The sequence below is a fragment of the Carassius auratus genome, chromosome 21 (genome assembly GCF_003368295.1).
Source record: "Carassius auratus strain Wakin chromosome 21, ASM336829v1, whole genome shotgun sequence".
In the NCBI taxonomy this organism is placed as follows: Eukaryota; Metazoa; Chordata; class Actinopteri; order Cypriniformes; family Cyprinidae; genus Carassius; species Carassius auratus.
The window spans coordinates 4818750-4836086 of NC_039263.1; the positions used below are offsets into that span (position 1 = coordinate 4818750).

Consider the following 17337-nt stretch of genomic DNA (forward strand, 5'->3'; position numbering starts at 1 on the left):
AAGGAAAAACCGTGTTGGATATAAAAATCAGAATGCAAAAAAGATTTTATCCTACTTCTTTCCATTTTCTTCCACCATTGAATCTATGGCAGCCCATAGGACCACAGGAACGTTTTTAAATTTGGCACAAAGATGGAGAGCAGTCTGTACATTAAACACTGCAAATTTGTGGTCTTTAAGTGAAACCCTCTAGTGCCCAAAAATTGCTATTCATGTTTATGCAAATAACCTTTGAACCACAAGGGCTAGAAACATAATAATAAAATAATTGTGTCCTCTTATTGGCTCATGACGAATTGACTCTGTATCACTTTGCCATCATAAACATTTTCCCGCCATTTTCGATTTTCAGAAAAACCTACTTTTTTTTAAACTTATCCAAGAAGGTTTGTCTGGTTTTCACCAAAATTGGCTTAGAACATCTTCAACCTTTTCTAAACCTCCAAAAAGTTATGAAAAGATTTTCAATAGACCAAATACATCAACAAATGTGACAAAGAGCAAACACCATAATGGACATTAGGCTGTATCTCTGCAAGGCTTTAGCATAGTTAGACCAAACTTGGTACCCATTATAACAACCTTAATCTGAGGGTACATAAGCAGTTTTTTGGCATAGCGCCACCTACTGGTTAAGATGTTAAAATGAACACGGTTACATGTTGCTGCATGAAGTCTGTTTGGAAAGCTTACATCAAAGTACGACTGATTTACAAAAGAATCCACAGGGGAATCCAAGTGGAAAAATTCCCTCATGGTCAAAATTTAACTAAATTAAAACAAGGGGGAAAAAATAGTACACAGTGTAACTGCAATTTAATTAAACCAGGTATTATGAGGTTAAATTTCAAAATAATAAATAAATATCAAAAACATCATTCACTATAGTTGTGTTGGGTGGGGGTTATTAAACATTAAACATGGTTTGCGGTTACAGGGGTTTACAAATTATGTACAATTATTGGTTTATATTATACAAATAGAATGCATTTACCAAAATGATGTTGCAGTTGACAGCACAATGCACCATTAATGTAGCCCGGTAATACTGATGATAGTCAATGCACAGTATATATTTTGATCCTTTTTGGCGTTTTTGTTTGAGCACCTTCAGTGGGTTTAATGGGGGAAGCAGCAGCCGCATAAAAATGAATTTTACAATGAGTGAAAAGAAGGATGGTCTGGCAGACTATTCTCAGGTTCAGTTGTTCATGTAAGAACGGGCTTTACCAAGCAGATAAATAAAAGATGTTTTGCTGTATCAGGCATTTTTGACAAATTAAATTCAATAAAGCAGAACGCCCCATCTCGAGGAACCGTCTGTTCCCGTGGTGACGTTGTGGAGCAAAGAATTGCTGAGTGATGCCATTGATTTATTTCACCGGCTTACTAAGATGCTGCTACACTGAAGGCAGAGTTATCAGGCTTTGATTTACTTGTGCAGAGTGTTATAGTGAGCAGTGTGTTACTGATGGACATTATAAATATTTTTATAATATATAAACTGAATCGTTTAATATTTTTTTAAATCAAATCTACAACGATATTGTAAAAATACCATACAATGATAAATGCACTGAAATTTTCTACACAAGTAAACCTTACAAAATCATGCATTTTAATTCTCATGAGATACACAAAACTGATGAATTGCACTTTAAACATGAATACATTCACAATCATAAAAAAAAAAAAAAAAATCACCATAAAATTTAATCATTTATCCGAGGTTACCTGAATCACACCTGAATATTTCCATTCTCAGAAAAGGTACTCTGAGCTCATGAAACTTGAGTCAGTTTCACAGACAAGGCTTAAGCCCAGTCCTAGACTAAAATGTAAGTCGTAGCTATTTAAACTGAAATAAACTTGATCTGACTGATCTTAAAACATATCAGTGCCTTTGTTTTGCCTCAAGATGCAACCCAGTGATGTTTTTTTTTTTTCTAAGCATGTTTATCAAAATTTATTTAAATGTCCTAATTGAATTATGGCCTAATCCTGGCTTAGTTTAAGCCCTGTCTGTGAAACCGGGCCTTTATTTACTAAAACATTGATCTGCAACCCAATAGGGGAAGCACCACCACACTTTGGGTATTATTTTGTAAAAAAAAAATTCTGTAAGCAAAATCTTGAGTTGCTTCATAAAATGTATGTTAAACCACTGGACTCACACCTAATACTTTAATGATGTCTTTCCTACTGTTCTGGAACTTGAATGTAAGTTGCATAAAGAGAGCCAGAGAGCTCTCGAATTAATCTTTCTTCCTCTCACGCATGTCGGCTGTAGTCTGTGCGGTGTGTTCGAACACAGCTTTCTGGTCCGACGCTGCCAACACAAGACGAACACCTAATTCTTTGAAGTCGGCTTGGTGTGTCCCAGCCTTAATGCGCACGTGCACTAGTCTAACCTTCATCACGTTAATGTATGCCGTCACTTTGTATGAGTGTTTTGTTTGGTTTATCCAATATAACATTAATGTTACTCTTAATGTTAAACTCCACAATGTCAAAACAACAATTATGATATTATCGCAGACCAAATACAGTACTCACCATAACTTTAATAATGGAAAATCCAACTGGAAATTATGTTTATTGCTCCTCAGCATTGGCTCCCCTCTCTCGCACACAGGAATTTGAATTCACCAACGTTTCTCTCAGGCGCATGTGTACACACGCTCTTTTTCCTGCATGGCTTGTTGTAGTCTCACATAACCAGACCTTCAGATTGACGGCTAAGGTTCTGGAAACATGGCACTTTTCATTGGCTGAAGCCCAACCATGAGGCTATTTGTCCGACACATGTTGCCACAATAACAGACCGGTGTGTAACAGTCTTGGACATATTTTAAAGATTTTATGCAGCAACCTTTAAATATTTCACATACTTTTGAAACTCCAATGCTTATCCTCATAATCGCTCATCGTCACAGTTGTAAACACTATGGCTTTCTTCTTTGGTGACAGGGTTTGGCATCATTTCATCTTTGTTTCCAGACAGAATGTTAAAGAACGTGACACACATCTCCCACAAAATCCTGTAGAATTCAACCAATCTGATGATGAATTCAACACTCTTGAAGTGTTTCCACTTTTGTGTCCCATATGCATCAGAAGTTTTGCCAATGGTACGAGGGCATGACATAGGTTTGGGAAGCAAAAATTCCACAATTTTTCAAAATGTAATTTTTTACAATGTATAAATTATTTGATAATATTTGTAGAATTTAAAAAACTATTTGTCACCATGGCTGTGGATTAACATGTAAAAAATCAGCCATTGATTTTCAGGTTTGACAGATGTCCTGAAATGCAATTAATTACCACAATTTGTGTAAAATCACTATTTTGTGCGAATCCACTGATACCGAGGGCCTTAAAACAGAAGTTTAAATCAGCTCTGTTCTGCCTGAAGAATTCAGAGTTACGGTCACCAAGAGCAAAAACATTAAGCCGATAAATCTTCCCCGAAATCACAGTGATTACTAAACAAATAATAAAATGCTACAGTTAGCTGTAATACAGACAAAGCAGAATCATTCCCAAAGTCGTGCATATTATAATGTGCATGTACAGGCTTCAAGCTCCCCATGCCATTCCCTGGGATGCTGCCCCTTCTCAAAATTCACTCCCTGGACTAATTCCCTGTCCTGTCCAAGGTGCACTTGAGTACCTAAAGTAAGGCTAACAAAAATGAAAGTGTGGAGTGAAACTCCCTTTTCATATATATAGTTTTTTGTTCTCTAAACTACACTAAACTATCTACAAAATGGTTTTCTCTTTATTTCTGCTTTGGTGAATCCTTTCAGACAGGCCTCCCAGCTTTAATCTGCAGGCAGACAGGAAAGTCACAGGAAACCATTGGGGACCTGGATCAGAGACTACTGCTCTTCCAGAGAGCCTCAGTCTCTCTAATGCAAAGCATTGTGAGCTAAACACCATGTAATCCAAGACATTTGGCCATGTTGGATGTTATGGTCAGCATAGGTTTTTAGGCCATCACACAATACGCTCTAGGCCTGTTCTATATTTGTGTATTAAATTGTGAGAAACAGAATTCAGTCTCTCATTGGAACGGCTTTCACAGCCATCTATTATTCGCATGTCTGTCCACAAGGAATAGAGTATGGGGGAGATTTACAGTTGCTCAGTCTAAAAATATACATTTAATCCGAGAGCCATTGGGCAGCTTGCCATGAACTGTATGCTAGTTGTCTATATTCATTATTGTTGAATTAAATAATGAATGGACTAAAGAAGTAAAGGATCTTACATTAGAAAGTTAGATATGTTACACACTTTATTAAGGTGGAAGGCTCGACATTAAAGGGTAAGTTCACCAAATAATCAAAATTATGTAATTAATAACTCACCCTCATGTCGTTCCAAACCAGTGAGACCTCCGTTCATCTTCGGGACACAGTTTTAGATATTTTAGATTTAGTCCAAGAGCTCTCAGTCCCTCCATTGAAGCTGTGTGTACGGTATACTGTCCATGTCCAGAAATGTAATAAAAACATTTTCAAAGTAGTCCATGTGACATGAGAGGGTCAGTTAGAATTTTTTGAAGCATCGAAAATAAATGTTGGTCCAAAAATAGCAAAAACTATGACTTAACGAAACCTTTAAACTTTGACATGTGCTTGTCCTTCAGACAAGTAAATCGGTCATTCAGAGTAAAAACGTTACTTGTCGGGTAGAACAAAGGTTTTTATTATTATTTTTTTTTCTTTTTTGATGCAAATGTAATTTATTCTGAAGCAATAGTCTCATCAGTGCTCTATCAGGTATTACTTTATTCAACATATTTGTGATATTTGTCTTAAATTGATTGCTGTTACACTTTTTTTTTACTTTATGAAGAACATTGTTTTCCAAACCTGATTAAATATACATGTCACCATTTATGTCAAATTCTGAAATTTACAGATACATTAAGTTAGAATAATAAGACACTATATAGTTGTTACTATTCTAAGGAAATCAGTAACAAACTCCATCTTTCCACTGCAGAGGAAAGGCAGAAGCCGCATCAAAAGTGCCATATATATTTACTCAGACTGTTTAATGGAGATAAGTTCCATATATAAATTTACTCAAAATTGCAAATGCATAAATAATGTTATTAGAATAATGTTTTACTTTTTTACATACAAATATGAAATGTTGAAAAAAATGCAATGATACTTTTAAATATGAAATTAAACCACCAGTAGGTGGCAATGAGTGAATCACTGATTCAACTGATTCGTTCGAATGGCTGATTCATTCAATAACTGAATCATGTGACTGTCTTTATGAATGGCTCCCTAAATCATTGACTCTTCAAAAATGCTGAATCATTCAGTAACGAAAGATTGTTGTGTGTTGCTCGGAGATGCACGACTGTTCTGCTGTGGCTTTGCTTAACTATTTGAAATGGAGCTAAAATGATCAATAATGCGTTTTCAATGTGAGTCAGTTAATATTACTTGTGCTGAAAGTCAGGAAAACATCACTTTTGTTCGTGTAATGTTGCATATATATTATATAGAATATTTATCTTTTTTTTTCTACCACAGTATGTTTGTTCATGTTTCTTTCTGTGTACTTTTGCACTTACAGTGTTGATTTCTCCGCGAGTAAGACTGGCTGCACGAACCTCAACTGACGGGAGACCTTGATACTGTCAATACATTATCCATTATTAGTCACCGTTTACACTGAAAGCATTAAAATCGGAATCATTCTCACCAAAGTTTCGGTTCCAAGTTGTCTTAAGAGACACAATAACTTTATATGATTTAAATATATTAATTCAAGGTTTGCACATTTATCCATTCACATACATGTACAGTATTGTTCAAAATAATAGCAGTACAATGTGACTAACCAGAATAATCAAGGTTTTTCGTATATTTTTTTATTGCTACGTGGCAAACAAGTTACCAGTAGGTTAAGTAGATTCTCAGAAAACAAATGAGACCCAGCATTCATGATATGCACGCTCTTAAGGCTGTGCAATTGGGCAATTAGTTGAATTAGTTGAAAGGGGTGTGTTCAAAAAAATAGCAGTGTGGCATTCAATCACTGAGGTCATCAATTTTGTGAAGAAACAGGTGTGAATCAGGTGGCCCTATTTAAGGATGAAGCCAACACTTGTTGAACATGCATTTGAAAGCTGAGGAAAATGGGTCGTTCAAGACATTGTTCAGAAGAACAGCGTACTTTGATTAAAAAGTTTATTAGAGAGGGGAAAACCTATAAAGAGGTGCAAAAAATGATAGGCTGTTCAGCTAAAATGATCTCCAATGCCTTAAAATGGAGAGCAAAACCAGAGAGACGTGGAAGAAAACGGAAGACAACCATCAAAATGGATAGAAGAATAACCAGAATGGCAAAGGCTCAGCCAATGATCACCTCCAGGATGACCAAAGACAGTCTGGAGTTACCTGTAAGTACTGTGACAGTTAGAAGACGTCTGTGTGAAGCTAATCTATTTTCAAGAATCCCCCGCAAAGTCCCTCTGTTAAAAAAAAGGCATGTGCAGAAGAGGTTACAATTTGCCAAAGAACACATCAACTGGCCTAAAGAGAAATGGAGGAACATTTTGTGGACTGATGAGAGTAAAATTGTTCTTTTTGGGTCCAAGGGCCACAGGCAGTTTGTGAGACGACCCCCAAACTCTGAATTCAAGCCACAGTGAAGACAGTGAAGACAGTGAAGCATGGAGGTGCAAGCATCATGATATGGGCATGTTTCTCCTACTATGGTGTTAGGCCTATTTATCGCATACCAGGGATCATGGATCAGTTTGCATATGTTAAAATACTTGAAGAGGTCATGTTGCCCTATGCTGAAGAGGACATGCCCTTGAAATGGTTGTTTCAACAAGACAATGACCCAAAACACACTAGTAAACGGGCAAAGTCTTGGTTCCAAACCAACAAAATTAATGTTATGGAGTGGCCAGCCCAATCTCCAGACCTTAATCCAATTGAGAACTTGTGGGGTGATATCAAAAATGCTGTTTCTGAAGCAAAACCAAGAAATGTGAATGAATTGTGGAATGTTGTTAAAGAATCATGGAGTGGAATAACAGCTGAGAGGTGCCACAAGTTGGTTGACTCCATGCCACCCAGATGTCAAGCAGTTTTAAAAAACTGTGGTCATAGAACTAAATATTAGTTTAGTGATTAATAGGATTGCTAAATCCCCCCCAAAAAAATGTTTGTACAAAATAGTTTTGAGTTTGTACAGTCAAAGGTAGACACTGCTATTTTTTTGAACACACCCCTTTCAACTAATTGACCAATTGCACAGCCTTAAGAGCGTGCATATCATGAATGCTGGGTCTCGTTTGTTTTCTGACAATCTACTGAACCTACTGGTAACTTGTTTGCCACGTAGCAATAAAAAATATACTAAAAACCTTGATTATTCTGGTTAGTCACATTGTACTGCTATTATTTTGAACAATACTGTAGCACTTCAAATATGGTAAACAAAAAGCTCAAAAATGCATGCTTGTGTGTGCTTGCAAACAAGTTTGAGCTTCAGTAAGGATGAGGATTGTTGGAAACCAATGAGGATTGTTTTCTTCCATCACACAAATACAATAGAGCTTCACTTTACCCTATTTGATGTGCCATATTCAGCATTTAAACTGTAAATGTGGCTTTCACTGAGAACTATTTCAGCAAGTCTTGCCATCTTGCTCGAGGGCTCTGCCGGTTATGGCAATTTCAGCTCAAGTGCTTTGGTGCTAGCGTGCTGAAAGGAGAAGCTCAGTTTCGCCTGGTTCTGAGTCAAACCCTTTAGACATGTCCACTGTACATTAAAGCAGCACATTCGGTTGTGTCATAGTTGACTCATGTTTGGCACATGTTCAAATCACTGTTGACTTTTAACCCTGTAGTGACGCCCTCAATGAAGCATATTAAATTAATTAATTTTATTTATTTTAGTTCACTGAGATGAGCAGATTTTATAGCACCTGGTTTTATAGACAATACTGGCTTCAATGCATCAGGATTTATAGGTCATAAAAATCCAGTATGGAAATCTATAGCATGTGCTAAATCATGTCTTTGTGCTTGGGGCTTCAGAGCTTTTGAGCTTTTGGCTATTCACCAAAGTCCATATAATTCCTAAATGTATGCACGCCAGAACACATCAGAAAAAAAAAGAAACACTTTTAATGGATAAAGCATCTGAAAACAACCATCCTATAATGATAAAAATCCAATCAGTCATTTTTATAATATCAATAAATCAAACAGTCTTACTGAGAAAGTGATTCCAGATGATCTCCGTGGACACATCATCATAGGGAAAAAGCCCTGCCCATTTGTGACAATCTCTGCCCTATTAGCATAAACACAACCCTGAGAGAGAAGCAGCAGTCCACCATTACTGTTTTCTGTCCCAGTCTTCAGCTGGTGTGCACTAGATGACCAGCAGAGGACACTGTGTCTTGTGTGAGCACACGGCTTGTTGTTTGTTTGTGCCACACGCTCTCCTGTCTATTGTCTGACCTCTCCCATTTGGTTACCTCATTATTGTTTCAGTGGTTCCACCTGTATCTCCCTCATTACCTGCCCTACTTAGTTTCCCAGTGTTTGCTGTCCTGTGCCGTTTTAGTACACGTGTTGTGCCCTGGCCTACCTACTGCTCGGGGTAGTTTTTGTTGCTTTGTTATTAATAAAGAGCCCATACTTCCTGCATTTGAGTCCTTTCCTCATATCTCTACCTGCGTACCTGATATTTGCTTGCTGTAGCTGCTTCTCCACAACAAAGAGGCATTAGAAGTGTTGTGTTTGGTTATTCCCAAAGCGAACATAGTATAGTTCTTCCTGGCACTGTGTATGGCTAATGTTGCTGACGCTTGCATCGTCTCTGTCGGTGTTGCTATTAGAATGATTATAAATAGGAATGTAGTAGTTAAACATTTATTTAAAAAAAAAATCTAACATTTTCAGTGCTGAAAAGGGGCCCGGAAGCACCAGGATTTAAAGGGACAAACACAAAAAATATTTTGAACTAAAACTTAACATACTCTCGGGACATAAGAGACTTAATCTATAGACAGAAGGTCAGTCTATAGATTGATAGGGATAGTCTGGTGTAACTCATAATTAAATGACAGTAACTGGTAGAGTAAAGCTATGAGAAGATTTCCTGTACTGTTCTTGTTCTTATTCAGCTTGTTAACAGATTCTGTGTTGTAGATGCTGCTATCATTCAAATATCTGCATTACCTTCAGTTGGAACGCACATCAATCAACAAACATGCTACTAAAAAGCAAGACAGGTAAGTTGGTCTTGAATTTATTTTATCATCTTACTTTATCAGGAGAAAGCTGCTGGAAGCTTTGAAACTGCTGGATTCAGTTCTGGTGAAGGATTCTTACAGTATAGTATAGTAAAGTTCGAGAGGATGTAGAAAAATAATTAATCACAAATAAAGTTAATCACAAACTCTGGTTCAAACTATGAGTTAAGAGAACGATTATATCGAGCTTTGTGAGCCCACAAAGGCACCTCATGAAACTAATTTTGGAAAGGCTTCTGAGGCGGAGTAATGGTTTAATGATCTACAGCAAAATAAAGAGAGCTTCGGTGATAACTAAGTGGATATTTCATTACTGTAATATTAATTTCTTGCTAGAGATGACATAAAAAGTGGAAAACGTTGATCAAAAGCATACATTTACACACAAACTCTCCGACCGCCGCTTTCAGATGCCATCTTTAGTTTTTGGCTTAAAGGGTACACAGTTTCACCTAATCTCATGTTAATCTTGAGTAGTAGTAGTGCATCCATATCTCAAAAAAGTCTTTAGTTGTATCATATTTATATAAGAAAAATGCAGCTTTCTGATTCTCTCCGAAAAAGTAGAGTTTCTGGAAGCATGCCGTGGGCAGAGCTATAGAGTCAAGCGGGAGTGTGCACAGGTTTACTTACTATTGATCATGGTGCGATATCGCTATATATATATATATATATATATATATATATATATATATATATATATATATATATATATATATATATATATCTTAAATTAAGTATGAGTGACAGGCAGATCCAGCCATACATATTTGATCCAGAATCAGATCCAGAGTCTGAAATGGAACAACAGAAAATACGACTACAGTAGGACGTGTCTATATGGTAAGTAACAACTCATTTAATTAGCGGCTATTGATAAACTTCTAAGCTGCCTGTAATAATGTTGTCGTAATTATTTTTTGTATTTGCCCATTTTAGAAGGTGCACATGTGGGAATTGTAGGACAATGCCAAACAAGGCAGAAAACATTTGCTGCCAAGAAATAGAACCAGTAACGTTAATAATGCTGTTTAAATATGTACGTAGCTTATGCAAAATTGTATGCGTAATACTTATTATGACAGCATACAATTCTAAAAGTATACATTTTCATGTCCTTCGTTTTTGAAGCTAAACTCTGCAGGACTTTTGCCCTCCAGGAATTGAGCTCGACACTGACTCTCTCTGCCAGACGTTACAGGTATCTTGCCTATCGGAGTTTTGTCAGCTGGTGCTGGGGATATCTGGGCAGACATGTGCACGTGGTCATTCCATCACGTGTCGTCCTGCGGGTTCGGCTGCAGTTTCCTGATGCTGGTGGGAACTACGTTGGGTACACTGGATTGAACCTTGCCACATTTCTGGCGATGACATCCTCCTTTGCTGGCCTGTCGTACTCTGCTGATAGGTCCGCTGGAATGGGAAGCTTTAAAATTTCTTCAACAAAGGTGGCAGGGTTGTCAAACACCTCTGTAAAGAGCAGCCTCATCAGGTCATTGACGTACTCTTTAAAAAAAAAAAAAATTGTTGATGCACTTTTTCTTAAAATACTTTTACATTTTTGATTTAAAAATGTTCATGAAATATTTTAAAATAATTATATTTGGTAACATGAAACATTTATAATAAATGTCACATTTCAGAACATACTACAAGTGGGCTCTGTTTTCACTGTCTGTGCTGTAGGTTGCCCCTTCTTAGATTTAGGATACATTATCTTATAGACAGCTGTGCCCTCCAAGTTCACTGTCTGTTCACGATCAGCATTCTCATTGAAATGCATTGCAGCAAGATAGAGCCTGAACATAAAATGGGGGTTTATGAATAAATGTAGTAAATGTTTAAAATTGAACACTATTTTTAATAAATGTTTTTGTGCTCAGTTATTACCTGCATAACTTTCCAATATAAGGAAATACCACATTCTTTGGAGCAAATCTCAGAATGACACTGTGGAATGCCCCAAGAGCCAACGTTTGATACTGGTGGCTCAGCTTTTTCACGTCTTTGAGGAGTCTTTTGTTTAAGAGCAGCTTCTCAACTTTATACAGGAGCATGGTACCTGTTACAACAGAAAATGGGTTTCACAAATTCTGAGTTTCCAGTTATTGTTTTAAAGTAAGACCAAAAGTAGGTCAGTTACACAAGATAAATAATGGTCACAAACCTGGTCTTAACCATTTATTACGGTCTCTAGAAACTTTGTCTGCATGAGCACACTTAGGAAATTCTGGGCTGTCATGAGTGTGGACATTCTGAATGTGGTTGAATAAACTCTTCCATTTAGCAACTTTCTCAGGTCCTTCCTTGGAAGACATGGCTGACCAGTACATGTGGTTTTTTATACTTGGCAACCACTTGCGCAGCACCTGGCACTCTTTGTTTCTGGACAGTTTCTCCAATTTTTTCGATAGCCCTGGATGATTAAAAAAATAATAATAATAAATGAATAAAAAAAAAGTCTTACATCGAACAAAATGAGAATCTGCAGAAATCAAACTTTTGCATAATACATTTTTTGCATTAAATAAAATTAGGTAACACTTTACTTGAAGGGGTGTGTGTAAGACTGACATGACACCTTCATATTCATGATATGTCATGAATATGAAAGATGTTTTATGCATGTTTATGACAACTGTCGTTAAGTGTTATATCATGTCAGTCTTACACACACCCCTTGAAGTAAAGTGTAACTTAAAATTACCATGCATGTACAATACTCTTTCGAAATTGTAAACAACTATAACATTAACGTAGATTTGCATTTACCCCTCTCGATGTGCCAAACGTCATAGTACTGTTTTACAGCTCTCTCCCTCAGATACTTTTGCACCTGTGTGTGCCGATCGGTCACAATGTATTCCACATGTAAGTTGTTGGACTCTAGAAGATCCAGACCTCTTCTGAGTCCTTCCTTCTCCATGTGTGCAATGCCTCCAGCTTCGTTGCTCTGAAAAATCAAAATCTTACTATATGCAAAATCAATTAAAAATAATATGTTCTGAAAGAGAGAGTTACCTGTACCAGTTGAATATCCAGAATTTTATTGCTTTCCAGATGCATTAAAGTATAGCTGCCATATTTGGCTGAGTGTCCTACATATAGAGAACAGGTGAAAGTTAACACAACAGTGTGTGCAACCAAAAATCTTTAATTGTACATTATCCACATAAGCAATTTTGGCCAACAAAGAAGAAATATTTCACCTGGAGAATCAGCACGCATGTCACCACTCAGAGCAATTTTGCCCTGTGGTTGTAGTTGCTGGAACATGGCCTGTTGATCCATCTTCCACTTGTGATATATGGAAGGTTCCAGAAACATACGAGCATGCCTTCTGAATGTGCAGTAATGGTGTATTTGCAGATTCATAGCTCTGCAAATCTGGAAACATAGCAGAGACGCATTGATGGTGTTTATCCTTAGTGATTTTTTTTAGTGCACACAATCTGCAAAATTTGTGCAGACAATCTGAATAAATGATCCACCAGTGAAGTAAACTGCCGCTGACATTTGAAGATTTCCGACTGGGGTGCTTCCTCTCATAGGCTGGCTCTGCCATTTTTTAGCATATTGACAATGGCCGCAGACCATACTAAAAGACACAAATGTCCCAAGCCGACATCGCTGGACATTGCACTTATGCTTGCACAAAGGACATGTTTCGAAAAGCTCCCTGAGAGAGCTTTCAAAAACAATGTACTTTGCATCTGCGTAATCACAAGATACCTCCATCCCACTAAAAGGAAGTACAAAACATAAAATTAGACTGGAAAAAAGCAAACAAATACAACGAATAACAAATTTACATTTGCACAACACTACCGAAGTTCAGAAGCCTCTGCAAAAGAATCAACAGGCTTATATGTTGAATGATGAGGTTGCAGAAAGTCTGTAAAGTTTCCTTCATCCTCATCCTTCTCCTCCAAAAGTTCAATACGGGGCCTTTTAGCAGGTGTTGCTCCATGTCCAGATGTGGATGCCTTTACTGGTGTAGATGACAGATGTCTCCGTGTTTCAACTTGTGTGGTCTCAGCACTAACCCTTGCACTTAAAACTGTTGCCTGCGTGGCTGACCGAGAAAAAACAAAATGTAATATTTGATTTAGGTAACCCTTACTTCTATCCATTTTTTTTTCTCAAAGTAAGCTTTATTCTGGTAATGTGTGGGCTTCTGGTTCATAAGCTGCCGTAGGAATATAAGTGCAGTAAACATTAAAACTGTTGGCACTACATACCAGTGTGGTCAAAATTAAGTCAGTAAATTAAAATAATGTGGTAGTTTAAAATATTAAGCAGAAAAACAATCAGTTTTGTACAACTGAAGACATCTGAACACGAATGAGACCAGAAGCCAGACACATTATGCCTGTTCTTAACTTCTTACTGCAAAAAGAGGTAGATAAAACAAAACCTAAAAAAAAAAGATACAGGAGGTTAAAGCTGCGGTAGGTAACTTTTGACGCTCTAGCGGTTAATAAACAGAATCGCTTGCGTCTTGCGGAAGAACATCGTAGCCGGAACTACTTCTCTCTGTTTATGTCTATGAAGAATCACAAAGGTACTGGGTTACTCCGCCGCGGTACTCCCGAAGCAATCTAAAATAGTTCGAATATAAACACTTATTATAGGTGCACCCTAGTGATTCAGGACAAGCTAAAAACACGGTTTGGAAAATGGATTCATGGTGTACTCGCTTATTATATACATTTTTTCTACATTTTGAACACAAACAAAGTTACGGACCGCAGCTCTGATTGGTTGTTTCTTATTCTGCAAATGGCAATAGGACCACTGGGAAGAGCCTTTCACAGATTATCTGTCTCATACTCTTATGTCAGGACATAATGACAGGTTTAACAAATATGTAAAAAAATGTATTTTTACAAAAAGATACCTACTGCAGCTTTAAGGTAGTAAGAAACATTTCACATATTACATACCTTTGTTACGTACATGTCCTGTCTGTTTACAGAAGGAGAACTGTGTGCCAACTGTTTTTTGAGTTGGAGCAAAGGTACACTGAATGCCTACAGATATCTTCAGTGGGCTGACTTGCACTTTAGTAGACACAGTAGGTCTGTGTTCTGTTTGACATTCTGTGTGCTTCACTGAAGGCACGTGTTCTCTGGTAGTAGATGTGCTCTAATAAATCAATAAAATAATTAGTTCTTCAGTTGTAACAGGACTTTCACAATCACCTTGATAGACTACAATCAATAGACTAAATAATAATTCATGTTTCGTGTTTTTTCCATTAACATATTTACTTATGTGCTGATTTCCAGCAGAAGACAAAAATCTGATTCAGTTGTACTTACATGAATGGTGTCTTTTATCACTGGGACGGCTCCACGTTTTAATAGCAAACGATTTGCAAATCCAGCATCGACCTGGGCCTTGTTTATAAAACATTCGTCACTGAAATGACGAGAACAGACAAACGCACTTGCTACACTCCGTTGCTGCCCCGGAAAAACAAATTGCATCCACTGTTGCTGTAACACTGGGTTCTTTGGGAAGCTGAACACGGTAAACTTTCCCTCGCATCCAAAAACACACTTTTTTGGAGACATTCTCAAACAAATCCAACGACGATTTCCTGATGAAGCGCGTTGATGTGCGCGGTCTCGCTCTCCTCTGTTCAAAGTGTGCGCGGGCGCGCTTTTACAAAATAAATGCTCATATAAGGGGTTCCGGCTCTCGTCTACGTCATTGATCCACGACGTAAAAACACCAGCCGAAACTTGTACCAACCCCGAAGATTTTCGGCACAGAAACTCTCCGTTATTCGTCCAATATAAATATATTTTTTAACTTTGGCCATGTTTAGCATGTTAATCCATCTCTTTATTACTGTAAACAACTCTGAATAAATGAAACTCTCCCTTTAACTGTCACAGAATGGAACGCACAGGATTGTGGGATATCAATTGCAGCGAAGGATCCATTTATGCTGCCTTAAAAATCTCTGGAGACAGGAACTAAAGCTAACATTGAATTCGGACATGCCTTGATGCCTTGCTACCTTGGAATGCGTCCTCCGAAGGCAGCATTTTTCAGTTTCCGGATGCAGCCATGCTGTAAAGAGAAGAGAGACGGGTTCAGTCAATATTCCAGAGAGGGCTCCCTCTGCTGGTTGGATGCATGAGATGTGACACCAGTTATGGTGGCTGTCAGCACAGAAACAAATCGACACAGAATTACCAAACACATTTAAAAAAATAATCTTCTGAAACCTACATGATCTCTTACTGAGCAGTAGCTAGTAGTCTTTAATTCCATCCTGTTATTCAATTTGTTAATTTTTAAGTTATTTAAGGTATCATAGTCCTGTAGTTTGTGATTTTTGATCTCTTATATTCTCTTATAACTCTTATATTCTACTTATTGCTTTCCCACAAACATGGCACCTCACAGTAAATATTTATTGTTCAGAGGTGATTTTCAGATACTGTATCACTCATTTCAGTTTCAACAGTGTTTTGACAGTTTTTTCTAAATTTCTCCTTTCCACACACATTTCATAAGAAAGTTCTGAGCAGAAGAGTCAAAATAAGAAAGTAGAGTGAGAAACATGATATATAACTCGTATATATATATTTAACTGTTTTTTGTTCTTGCTTTCTATTTTTACAAGGCAAGTATAGAAAAGACTTGATATTCACGTCTAGGAGAAACATTTCAGACGTTAAAAGGATCTAAGTTTTCTTCCTCTGTGACAATAATTATGAAGATGTAGCTAATGATCTGCTGTTGCATTTTGATTGATGATTGAGTGTTTCAGTATTTGCATTTAGTCCCTGAAGTTGTAAATCTTTTTCTTTTTTTAATGTCATTTTCTTTCAGTGCTGTTTTATAGCTATAGGCACATCCTACCAGAAGATGCTGCTATTGCTCTGTGTTGTATTTGTAGACTTCTGTTCAAGCGTCTTCTTTCTGGTCCCGTCTTACCTAGATAAAATTGCTTTGGTGCATCAAGAGTTTCCTTGTTACACATCCAAGACCTTGCTGTTGAAATGTTTTTATTAGCTCTGATTTGACAGAGTGTTATGACTCGAAAGTAGATATTCATAGTTCCTTTGGACTAATTTACTCTCTCCGAGGCCCACAGTAAAGTTGGACACCTGTGGGCAACCACAACTTGCCAAGTTAAAAAAGTTTTTCAGGAATTACTCAAGGATAGTCAGCTAAACATCAGTCATGTTTCCAAAGCACTCATGCATGCTATTGCTGAAGGAAGACGTAGGAAAAGACAGCTGTACTGGAAAAACTTCAACAATACAAGTCATGCTACTTCTACCAGCAGGCTGTCATCATTAGAAGTTGAGTTTCTCTTACTAAGTTTAATCTGTAATATCAAAATCTTTATTCAGCTCTGACAATTGGCTAATGATCTGATAAGTAATTAGTATGTGTGTGGCAGTTGTGAGAGAAATTAGTTTTCTGTTTAGACTGCTGGAAGCGGGTTTTATGGGAAATCTGTGCTTGATGACTTCCTGTAATCGGAGAAATTTTAAGAGTTTCAGTGGGTGCAAACAAATATATATGAATATTATGAATATTTTGCAACACAAATGGGTTTTTAAATTTTACTCCTGGAATTGCAAAAGTTGTTCACTCATCGGTAGAATACAAATGTCTATAACATGATACAAATGGGGTCTTTGATGGGAAATGTGTATGTTTACTGAATGACGGGGGAGCATGACATTGACGAAACAATAGTGAATATTCATTGGTTGTTTATTCAGGTATGCTCCTCCCTCTCCTGACTTCTCTCATCACAAGGACATTGCGCAGCTGTTGGAATTTGCTCCACGAGGGACACCTGTCTCAGCAGCGGGATGCCTGAGGTTTTTGCTGCACAAATAATCCAAGGTCCAATGCTATCTCCTACAAGCTTGGTGACACTGTGGAAAGAGCAGCTTGCGTGGTCTGAATTTTTCTCCCTTCTCACCTGTGACTGTTCTGAACACCTGCGTAACCTCGTAAATTACACCGAGAGAACATCAAAC

The 17337-nt window shown here is 37.4% G+C and overlaps 1 protein-coding gene across 2 annotated transcripts; it reads right to left on the minus strand.

Moving 5' to 3' along the window:
- Positions 1 to 10030: 10030 nt before the first annotated feature.
- On the minus strand, positions 10031 to 15433 carry LOC113038301 (uncharacterized). 2 transcript variants are annotated; one of them, XM_026195613.1, is made up of 11 exons: positions 14641 to 15433; positions 14263 to 14464; positions 13145 to 13391; positions 12831 to 13058; positions 12526 to 12703; positions 12338 to 12414; positions 12089 to 12269; positions 11484 to 11732; positions 11207 to 11378; positions 10967 to 11115; positions 10031 to 10822 (listed from the first exon to the last, which is right to left on the minus strand). In XM_026195613.1, exons 4-11 carry the CDS (start codon positions 12879 to 12881, stop codon positions 10641 to 10643), a joined length of 1239 nt encoding a protein of 412 aa, XP_026051398.1. In that variant the 5' UTR covers positions 12882 to 13058; positions 13145 to 13391; positions 14263 to 14464; positions 14641 to 15433; the 3' UTR covers positions 10031 to 10640. The 2 variants fall into 2 exon arrangements, with proteins under 2 accessions (XP_026051398.1, XP_026051400.1); XM_026195615.1 differs by having other exon boundaries at positions 12808 to 13058.
- Positions 15434 to 17337: the final 1904 nt, after the last annotated feature.

Excerpts from the sequence above, each read along its gene's own strand:
- LOC113038301 (XM_026195613.1), bottom strand. The coding sequence starts at position 12,881 with ATGGCAGAGCCAGCCTATGAGAGGAAGCACCCCAGTCGGAAATCTTCA. Across the intron at positions 12,270-12,337 it reads TGGATATTCAACTGGTACAG|AGCAACGAAGCTGGAGGCAT; the intron begins GTAACTCTCTCT and ends TTGATTTTTCAG. Across the intron at positions 11,733-12,088 it reads CGTTTGGCACATCGAGAGGG|GGCTATCGAAAAAATTGGAG; the intron begins GTAAATGCAAAT and ends TTAATCATCCAG.